Below are 11,147 nucleotides of genomic sequence, written 5' to 3'. Positions count from 1 at the left end.
TAATATTTTAATTATTATTTGAATTGTTAGTTATTTATTATAAAGATAATGAAAGAATCATTATATTTATTTTAATAGTATTTGACCTTTCAATTTTCCATGCGACTTCTCATATTTCCGTAATTTTTTTCCTATAAATTTAACTTTTCCAAAAAAGACTTTTATTTACTACTCCAACAATTCTTGTGTGTAGGAGCTCTAAACAGGTGAAATAATGTCACAATTTGTGGTGAAAGTTGTGAGATCCCCTTATACAGTCATGAGAATAGATAAGAATTCAATTATTGAAGCATCAGAGCTTGATGTGCTAGTTTTATACTTATTTGTAGTAATTAGAATTATAATAAGATTTCTATCTCTTCTTATAGTTGAATTGTTGTTTTGTTAGCAACTTGCTTTAGTTTCAAATTTTTATTTTGTATGCTCAAATATTCAGTTTTCATTATAGAGACAAAAGCAAAAAAAAAAAAAAGCCTAATTGTCTTGCTCATGTGTATCTTTTTTTTTTCTTTTTTTTTTTTGTTCTTTGTACTTATAATTTTACATATACATTAACTTTCATCTTTAAGAATGAATGTGATAAAATGTTTACTCTTTTTTTTTTTGGAAAAAAGAAGAAGAAGATGAAACATATAACATTATATTAATGGTGGATAAGTTATGTATGAAGAGAAAATTAAATTCTATAAAAAAATAGTGCGTACTTATGTTCATAAATATCCTGATTTTCAAAATATATATAATAAGAACTTTTACACCTTAGTATTAAATATTTATAATTAACTAATTAGTTTAAAGTGCTTGTGGATAAAAAATTAATATAATATTTTGAACACATTCATTATAATTATCAGGAAATTCAAAAGACAAAGTTAAAAAAGTTGAAAGGTTATGTTTTCCTTTCACTCAAAGTTAATCTTACATCATTTTTTGTACAAAAAGTAAATAATTTCCTCTCAAGCTTTTAATTGAAGAAACATTAATATTGCACTACGATTTGCAGATGATTAATCTCATGCAATCTTTTGATCTTCTAACATTATTCTACCAACAAAAAAGAACTTTTAACACTATCGAGAAATTTAATTTAGATAGTTGTTATCTTTTCCTTTTTGCTTTACAAGCTTATTTTTTGACTTATAAATAGAGTTTATTTTATTAACTTTTAATATTATTATCTCAGTACATTCACTTGGAGGTCATGAAATTGGTGTGTCACAATTAGTAGTAAGACAAAGTAAGAAACCTCATTAGACATATTTTATAAAAAAGNCGAGAAAATTAATTTAGATAGTTGTTATCTTGTCCTTTTTGCTTTACAAACTTATTTTTTGACTTATAAATAGAGTTTATTTTATTAACTTCTAGTATTATTATCTCAGTACATTCACTTGGAGGTCATGAAATTGGTGTGTCACAATTAGTAGTAAGACAAAGTAAGAAACCTCATTAGACATATTTTATAAAAAAGAACTCAAATCATATTTTTAATAGTATTTAAAGAAATAATATACTCATTAATACGGGTTACACGCGCAAAGCGAGTTCCCAGAAACTAGTATAAAAAAAAACAAGAGTTATAACACCCCATCAAACAAAAATATAGGTACACAATACATATATAAAAATAACTATGAAATAAGTACCAAAATTAAAGAAAATCAATTGATAAATATCTTCAGTCACCATTTAAATAGCCAAGATGCCGATCGAGTATTTGGAACTTGTAGGTGTAATATACCATAAATACAATAATTATAGTTGAAAATAAAATGACAAAAATGAACAAACAAATCATTCAGGCTGAGGCGCGGATATCTTGCTTTCTTAAATGAGATTCAAACCCACTGCGACATAATCTACACTGATCTAACAATATCACTCTTGACTTGTCCCCTCTAGAATACAACTGCCCAATACCGTCGCACAACTCAAACAACTCTGGATTAGTTGAAGAGTCCAAAGCTCCACATAAGAGCACCTTCCTTCAACATATAAATACTCTCTTTTATATAGTAATGTAGTTGAAGTGTTAGAATATCTTTTTTGTCTTAACTCTCTCTTTCAGTACTACATACTACAATATTTTTTCACACTTAACATATTCATCTTCTACCCCAACACAAAGGAAGATGCACCATTATTTATAGGTAAACAAGTCTTCCATGTAATCAATGGGTAGAATGAGGAGTAATAATGTGGGTAGATAAATGTGATAGATATTACATAAGTTATAAGAAACTAATGGTCACATGAGTTACAAGAAACTAATGACCATGCATGAGAGTTATAAGATCTAATTGATGGTCATACTCCCTCCGTCCCTTTTTACTTGACACACCTATTAAGAAAGTAATGATTGGAGTAGTGAATTTACTATTTTAACTCTATTAATTGATGGGGTCCCAAATATATTTATTCACAACTTTTTTCAAAAACATTAACTCCATGTTAATAAATTGAGGGTATAAAAGGAAAAAAAATGATCTTTCCTTGATTTGTCAAAAAATAATCAGTAAAAAGAGAAATTAAATTAGAAAATATTTGACAAGTAAATAGAGACGGAGAAAGTATAAGTTACAAGTACTAATATTCATCTTTTACCACAATCTATATTTGTTAACATATGTACCTAATATTTTATTTTAATAATAAAATGCATATACACCAACAAAACTTATCACTCTACTAAGGCTCTTCACACAAAAGTAACTTTTGCTAAAACTAAAAGTTGAGCAAAAAATTAAATAAGTAAAAAACTAAAAAAGAAGCCTAGCTAAATCGATAGTTTCACATTTTGGAAATTAAATTAATTTAAATAGAAGAAATGCGATTAATTTATAAAAATAAATTAAGTTTTAATTTGATTTCACAGTGATTTCAGTCTATAATATTTTTTTTCAGCGCGTCTTGGGATCGAAAAATGTGAATCATAGAGATATGATCCATGCAAACGGTCTTCACAATTGAGTAGTTAAAGATTCTTTTAGTTCAAATAATTCAACTTTTTATAGTAACCTAGCTAAATCAATAGTTTCACATTTGGAAATTAAATTATTATTTAAATAGAAGCAATGCGGTTAATTTATAAAAATAAAAAGAGGAAAAGAAAATAGAAATTCCCCACAAAAGTTATTTCTAAAACTTCCCGTCAACAATCTGAGCCCGGAGACGAAATTACCCCTGTCTTATTACCAAGACGCAGCGTATAACCAAAGGGTAAAACCATAAATATCCTTCAAGGATTTTTTAATTTATTTTTTAGTAAATATCCTTCAAGGAATAACGAACTTAGCAACAGCTTTTTTTCCTCTGTATAGTAGAATTCACATTTCCAAGTAGAATTGGAAAAGGAAAAGAGAAAGGCCTAAATAAATTTAATCCCAAATAGAATAACATTAGGAAATTAAATTAGCATTATAAATACGTATAATCTGAGAAGCCATTAAAGCATCAAAAGTTACTCATCAAACCTATTTGATAAGAAAAACTCATTCATCAATAAATTATGTACTGGAAAAAGCTTAAGTTGTTGGGCAGGGGTTCTTATGGTACGGTGTCTCTTGCCACCCCATTAACCGATTACTATACATTATTTGCTGCTGTCAAATCCGCGGAAGATGATCGCTCGTCTTCGCTCCGAGCGGAAGCACAAATATTGCATGCGCTGAGAGGGTCGGACTATGTAATTAAGTGCTTCGGAGAAGATGTAAGCATCGAAAACGGTAAAAAAACTTATAACCTTTTGCTCGAGTATGCTGCTGGTGGAACTTTGCATGACTTAATTCATAAGTCGAAGACGGTGCTCGGAGAATCAGAGGCTGCGTACTATGCTTTTCAAATCTTAGTCGGGATTTGTCATGTTCATAGTAAAGGATTTATCCACTGCGATCTGAAACCAGCTAATATACTTGTTTTTCCTGGCGGACAACATGGCCTTGCAAATGTGAAACTGGCTGATTTTGGGCTATCGTTGAGATCTGAAACAAACACATGTTGGGACACATCATTGAAGAAGCGTCATCGCCGCAGAGGGACTCTACTATATGCAGCACCGGAATCTGTAGTGTGTGGGATTCAAGATAAAGCTGTTGATATTTGGGCATTTGGATGCATACTTGTAGAAATGCTCACGGGAAAGCGGGCATGGTCAGAATGTAAAAATAAGAATGAATTAAAATTGAAGATAGCATATGAAAAACCAGAGATACCAAATACTATATCTAATGATGCAAAGGACTTTCTGAGTAAGTGTTTGGACAGAGATCATAATTGGAGATGGAATGCGGAGATGCTACTCAATCATTCATTCATCACGAACTATGTTAATAAGAAGATGATTCATGAGTTGATCCAGCGGCCATTTGGTGATGCAGGACCCAAAACATTGGTTTCTTTGGAGCACTTATTTACAACAACTAGTTTCTATTATCCTCATAACTCCTACTTGAGAGAATCAAGCAGTATTATTACCAGCCTCCCTGAGACTAATAATAATAACGCAACAGGAGACGAGCCTCTACTATGGATGAATTTCAGAAACTTACATATATAATGAAGCTTACTTACTACTCATCCCTTTTTTCATCTTGGGTGTGCGACTCTTCAATAAACCTCAACTACTGCAGTGAAGACTAACTGGCTGATTAGGAAGCTAAGCTAGTATATGCATAGTTGGTAAATTTAACCAATTTGTAATCATATTAATGTGATCTCTTAATTTTTAATCGAAAACGATTTATACATGTGTTAATTACACAATGATTGGTATCTTTATGAAGTAGAATTCCCCAATTGAATTAGGGTTTTCTTCAATTATCATGGGTTCTTTTCATTATTGATTTAAATGATTTAATTATGATCTCTTATGCATGAATTTATAAAGTTCAATGATTTTATGATGATTTCCCCCATGAACCCATGTAATCCTCATGTTTTCAAGTTATGATCATATAATGTGGAATTTTTATTATGAAGGAAGAGTTTTATGAAATTAAGCATGTATGTCTAGATTTACATAAATTTATGATTAAATCAATAGATCAACCATGTTTTCTAAGTGTTGATGATTGAAAGTGGGTTTTGGACCTTTAAAGGTAAATTATGGACTTATGCATTTTCTTATGAAATCTACACAAATGTTTTAAGGATGCTTTGAGTGTAAAGTATCAATGATGATGATGTGTTATTGAGAGGATTTTCTCATATACACATAAAAGCAAGATGTGAAAGGTTTTTTTTTTCCATTATAAGGATTCTAAGGTTTAAAGGCTTTGTCACCTAATTGAATCAAAGATTAACGGCTATCCTAATGAACCTAGCTTGGATTGGTTATTTAAAGATACCTATCCATGGATGATTACTTAGCTTGGATTGGTAAGATGATGTGCCTTTCAATGGATAATAAGAACAAGAAGAATTGACTATTATTTGGGATTTATGCTTAACACCGAGAGGATATTGAGATGGAAGCTCTCCCGTTAGTAGAGGTTAGGTTTCTAGAAGCTATCTCTTTATCCCTTACTTATGTGCCCCCATAAGAAGATTTTCTAGATAGACATTAGCTAGTTGATCTACTTTAGCTCAGATTTATGGTCCTTACCTTGGAAAGTAGGACAACCCTTTTCGATGTGATAGACACAGGGATCATGTTATAGCTTACATAATCTCTATATCGATTAAGGCTAATTCCCCACATTAATCCCCTATTTTAATTATTTGAAAAGTTGGTGAGAGTAATGTTTTCAACGTTCAAAGTCTATATGATGAGATTAATCTCAAGAAGCAAGTTATCGGGACTATATGCATGTTGCGTTGACTTGCATATACTTCTCCATTTACTTTTACTCGTTAAATATTTTAATTTGATTTCTATTTTTACTTGTCATGTTTGACAAATTAATAAAGGATACTCCATATGTCCCAATTTATGTGGTACTTTTCGTTTTTTGAGAGTCAAACTGTTTAAGTTTGATCGGAAATTTGCGCATGGAATCTTTAATTTTTTTGAAATGAAATTTATATATTTGTAAACTACATAAAAAGTACTATAAGTCACAATAATTGAAAATTCAAAATGTTTAAAAAATTTATGAGAAATTTACGGTCAAAGATAAACTTGTTTGAATCTCGAAATCCGAAAAGTGCCACATAAAATGGGACGGAGGGAGTAATTTTTTTCTTTCTATTATTTATACCCTCGATTATTTATATTGAATTATGATATTTTTAAAAAAATATAGTGAGCAAATGTATTTGGGATCATATCAATTAATAGGTGAAATAGTAAATTCACTATACTAATTCTTCTTTTCTTAATAGGTGTGTCAAATCAAAATTTGACAAGTAAATCCGTATGAAGGGAGTATTTGACATTGTAACTAAATATTATTGACACATTTTGTTTCACTAAAGTCAATTTGACTAATCTTCAACGCTAAATTGAATTAGATTAATTTAATATTTTAACTCCATATTTTAGAAAGTAAAAATCTATATGAAAATATTATAAGTGTCAATTCTTCTAAGTTCTCATATTACTATGATGAAAATATACATTTTAAAATATTAGTTAAAATTCATATTATTTGACTTTAAAAATCAAAACATAACAAGTAAAAATGAATAAAGGAAGTAAGATCAGTAACCATGTGATTTGACAAATTAATTAACGAAGCCCATCTTTTAAAAACATCCAATGTTTGGTGTTTAAAACGTGTACAGGTAGAAGTATTTGCTTCATTACGACTAGAGTTGTCAAAATGAGTTTGGCCCGCTAGGTCGGTCCAATTTAATCCTTAAATTAAGTGGGGTTAAGCCTAATTTTTTTGGCCCATTTAGGAATGAGACTTTTTAGCCAGCCTCATTTGGTCCGCTAGCCTCGTAGGCCCAACCCGCAAGCCTCAGAGACCAGCCCGTGGGCTATGAATATTTAAAAATACTTTATATATATTTTTAGTAGTGTTTTATTTGTAAAGTTTTTATCAATAAATATTTTTAAAAATAAAAAATCAAGTCTCATAAACTAGCCAGTTTTTTGTGGGAGGAATGGTGGTATGATCAACATTTTTTCGCTAAATCTTACGTTGACTATTATGTGTTTTTGTAAGTATTCACCGAAGTGTGTGATTCATAAATGTATTTTTGTAAGTATTCACCGAAGTGTGTGATTCATAAATGAAAATTTGTATGTATTGATGTCGTGTTCATAGACGTCAACGTTCGATACTCTTAGATACTCTTTCTAAGAGAGTAATATTGTTCATTTTTTGGTTAAAGGGTCAACTCGTCCCAACCCGTGGCCCGCTTAAGGCTGAATTGGATTGCTATTTTATAGGCCCTTTAATAAAAGAGCAACTTTTACATATAGCAAACACAAAATTCATATTTGTATGTTATAGCAAAGTTTGCATAATTGCGCTCCATAGCAAACATGATATGACTAGGCTATTTCGCTATACATATATACAAAAGAAGCAATTGTATAATTCGCTGACTCCTCTTCAGATTTGTATAATTTCGCTGGCAGGCCATTTGTATAAATTGTTGTCAGCCTCTCGTTTGTATAAATCATTGAGAGTCACTCAATTTAATTTTATGTGTTTGTATATCTGTATAAAATTTGAATTTGTATACAATTGAATCGAAATAAAATGTTTGTATATCAAATATCGTTCTCTCGATCTCTCACTTTATACAAACATAAATTATACATTGTATTTTGTATAATCTGTGTTTGTATAAAGCGAGAAAGAGAGAAAGGCAAAAGAGAACTGGACAGAGGAATATTTGAATTGTATAATTATAAGTGTATAGGACGAAGATATATGTATTTGCATGTGTATATACAATTTTCTCTCGCTTTATACAAACAGAAACACAATTTATATATTTTTGTTTGTATAAAGCGAGAGAGGCGAGCGATAGAGAGAGCGAGCGAGGGAGGGAGAGTGGCGAGCGAGAGTTTGAGGGAGAGAGGCGACTGACAAACAGTTTGCTACAGGGCACAATTAAATCAAAGTGTGGTTATACCATTTAATTTGAATTAATAGTTTTTCATTATGTACAATTTTCCCTTAATTAGAAGGGTCAGCCCGTCCCAACCCATTTAACTCTCTAGACCATTAGGGTTGACTTGAATTGGTTGGGTCAGCCCATTTTGACAGCTCTAATTACAACTAATATTTTATTTGAACCTCAATATCAATACACTTTGCACCTACCTAATTAATTAACCCCGTGCGAAGCCAATGGAACAAAAGCCAACCAGGTCTTGCGAACAACCAATTTGAGTTCATTATTATTACTTTGAAGATTTCGACTTGAAAATTACATTCCAACTATAGACATCATCAAACATTTAAGCAAACTTGTAGTAACTATACTAGAAAACACAAAAAAAAAATTAAAAAAAAATTGGGTGACCACTTAAGGTCTGTTGAAATTGTTACACGGCCTGATAATTACACAAACTAATAATTATAATGACGTATTTATTTGTAAGTGGATAATTTCAGTGTAATTCTCTTTCCTAGTTGATTAGCCTAATGTAATTACACAATTAAATTTAAAAAGCTAGATTTTAAATAAATAATATTAGTATTTAAATTAATTAGTGACTACGAAATATTCTCCTACGATAATGACAGGTAAAAACTGTCCAACATGCTTAAAAGTTAAAATCATGATTTATTACAAGGAAACAGATATGAGAATCACATAACTAGATAATGTTTAAGGAATTATATTATAGGAAATATGTATAACTAATTATCAGAATTGATTTTTTTAATTTATTATTATTATCATAAATTTAAAAAAATCTCATATTTATTTTAATCTTCAGAAACTAATATAAAAAAATACAAAGATGAAATACATAAATAATCCATTAAGTTATTAAAATATGTTGTTATTACTTATGGAGTTATGGTAACCGAAAACGTTCAAACAAAAAGAAAGGGATATCTTTTGATATTTCACTTAAGAATATATTTATAAAGGTAAAAAGATATATAATTTTTAAAAATTTCATGTAACTAGGAAACTAAGCCGCGCTACGTGCGGTATAAAAAAATATTAAATTTATGAAATATTTTTTTGATTTTCTTAAATAAAATTATAATATTATTAATGTTTTCAATGATTTTTTCGATCTTCAAATCCTAATAAATTATATTACAAATTCTAATACTTATATTTGTAATTTTGAGTTAAATTCATGGGATATTGATTTTATAAAAAAAAAAAAAAAGGAATCCTTTAGCACCATCTAATATACCTTTTATTTTATGTTAGAGTTGTTATAATTGATTTTTTTTGAATTTAGTAACCATTTGAATGCGTTCTTTTATAGAGTTATGACATGGTAATAAAAAATAAAATAATAGATTTAACAGAAAAAAAAATAAAAAATAAGGAATATATACATTTTATAGTAGATAAATAAAACAAAGGTTTACTCATTGGTGTAAGGATGAGCTTAAAATTTGCTTTCACTAAAATTGTGTTATTCTCTAACGTAAATGCATAAAATGTAGAACTAACATGCAAATTAGCATAAATATAATAGATATATGAATGAAAAAGGGGATAATTTCATACACTTTTCTTTGAATTTGCCTTTTTAAAATGGTTCGAATTTGACTTATTATATTTAAAATTTACGATATTATACATCTCTTATTTTAGTTTTATTGTAATACTTCTTTTAACCTATTAAATATCTTAATTATATGTTTGGACTTATTTGTCCCTTAAAGAAACTCAATAATCTTGTTAAAAGAATCTTCTAAGTAGCATTACACATATGGATGAAATTTTAATCTAATTTCTTAAATATTAAATGAAATGTTTGATAAAGTGATCATCTCCCTAAAGAGAGTACTATTAAAACCCTTCATGAAATTGCCTTGGTTTCAATCTATTTCATTAGCTGCAATTGATCAACAACATAAAGATGAAACAAATAATAAATTAAACTACAATTTCTTATCTTTATAAATAAACATATATGTAAGGATGAAAAAATGGAATACAAATTGACGGAATAGTTAAAAGAATGGTATTAAAATTAATGGCAGTACAATGATAAAAGTGACAATTCAATAATCATTCTCTTGTTATAACTTATAACTACTGCTACATTAAGATTTCAACGAACTCTTCAAGAACCCAAATTAGGTGGAAAGAGTGAGTAAAACAGTGAAGATATGCACTAATAAGAACATAGTTAGGAATCCTTATCGACACACTTTTTCATTTCTTATATGTGAAGCAAAAATACATAAAATTTACCGATAGAATTTATAGACATTATTCTTTACTAACTATTTGATATCAAAATTTATTGATCAATTAATTTATATTTAATTCATACTAAAATTATCGATATGACTAATTCAGATTTACATTGTAGAAAGTTCATTATAAAAAAAATGTAGTGCTTTTATCAAAACAAAAAAACTTTCAAAACTCAAACTCCATATATATTTAGTTACTGATTGATAAATTGTTATTCACATTTTCAAAAGTACCTAAAGCTCATTGAATAGAAGGGCACCTTTTTAATTATTTCTTTTGTGGGCTTTGGATATTGTGCACCGCAAGTGCAAGTGCTATTCTAATCCATATTATGAAAGGACATTTTATCTATAGCTTTATCTTTCGAAAAATTATTCTCCTATGCGTGTCTTTTGCCTTTTCAAGAAAACATTTGGCATTTGTTTTGGTTAGGTATTTTGTAGTTGAAGAGGCATGATAGTAGTAATAAAAATGATTTAGGAAGTCTTACAATATGATTTTAGTTAAAAGGCTTTTACTGAAATAAAATTTGAAAAGAGAAGTTATTGAAACAAAAGCCACAAATCTCACAATTAAATAAAGATAAATAGAAATGTTAGCATAAGTATCAATCAAAATGTTAAAGACTTTGAAAGAGATTAGACAATATAAAATAACTAAAATAAAATAAATACTCACACACAAAAGTAAGGAATATCCTGCTTGAAGCCATGTTATCATTCTATGTATCAAAAGTATAGAATTACAATGTTAAAAAGGGAAAATGCATAAGTACCCCCCCAGCCTATGCCCAAAATCCCTAAGACACACCTAACCTTTACTAAGGTCCTATTACCCCCCCCCCC

The 11,147-nt window shown here is 29.0% G+C and overlaps 1 protein-coding gene across 1 annotated transcript; it reads left to right on the top strand.

Annotated features, from left to right (window-relative positions):
- The first annotated feature begins 3,508 nt into the window (after window positions 1-3,508).
- On the top strand, window positions 3,509-8,138 carry LOC125877769 (mitogen-activated protein kinase kinase kinase 20-like). The gene is made up of 2 exons (XM_049559037.1): window positions 3,509-4,554; window positions 8,135-8,138. Exons 1-2 carry the CDS (start codon window positions 3,509-3,511, stop codon window positions 8,136-8,138), a joined length of 1,050 nt encoding a protein of 349 aa, XP_049414994.1.
- Window positions 8,139-11,147: the final 3,009 nt, after the last annotated feature.

Source organism: Solanum stenotomum, chromosome 9, assembly GCF_019186545.1.
Source record: "Solanum stenotomum isolate F172 chromosome 9, ASM1918654v1, whole genome shotgun sequence".
Taxonomy (NCBI): Eukaryota; Viridiplantae; Streptophyta; class Magnoliopsida; order Solanales; family Solanaceae; genus Solanum; species Solanum stenotomum.
The sequence above is the reverse complement of the archived record's forward strand: the minus strand, read 5'-3'. Positions and strand labels throughout refer to the sequence as shown.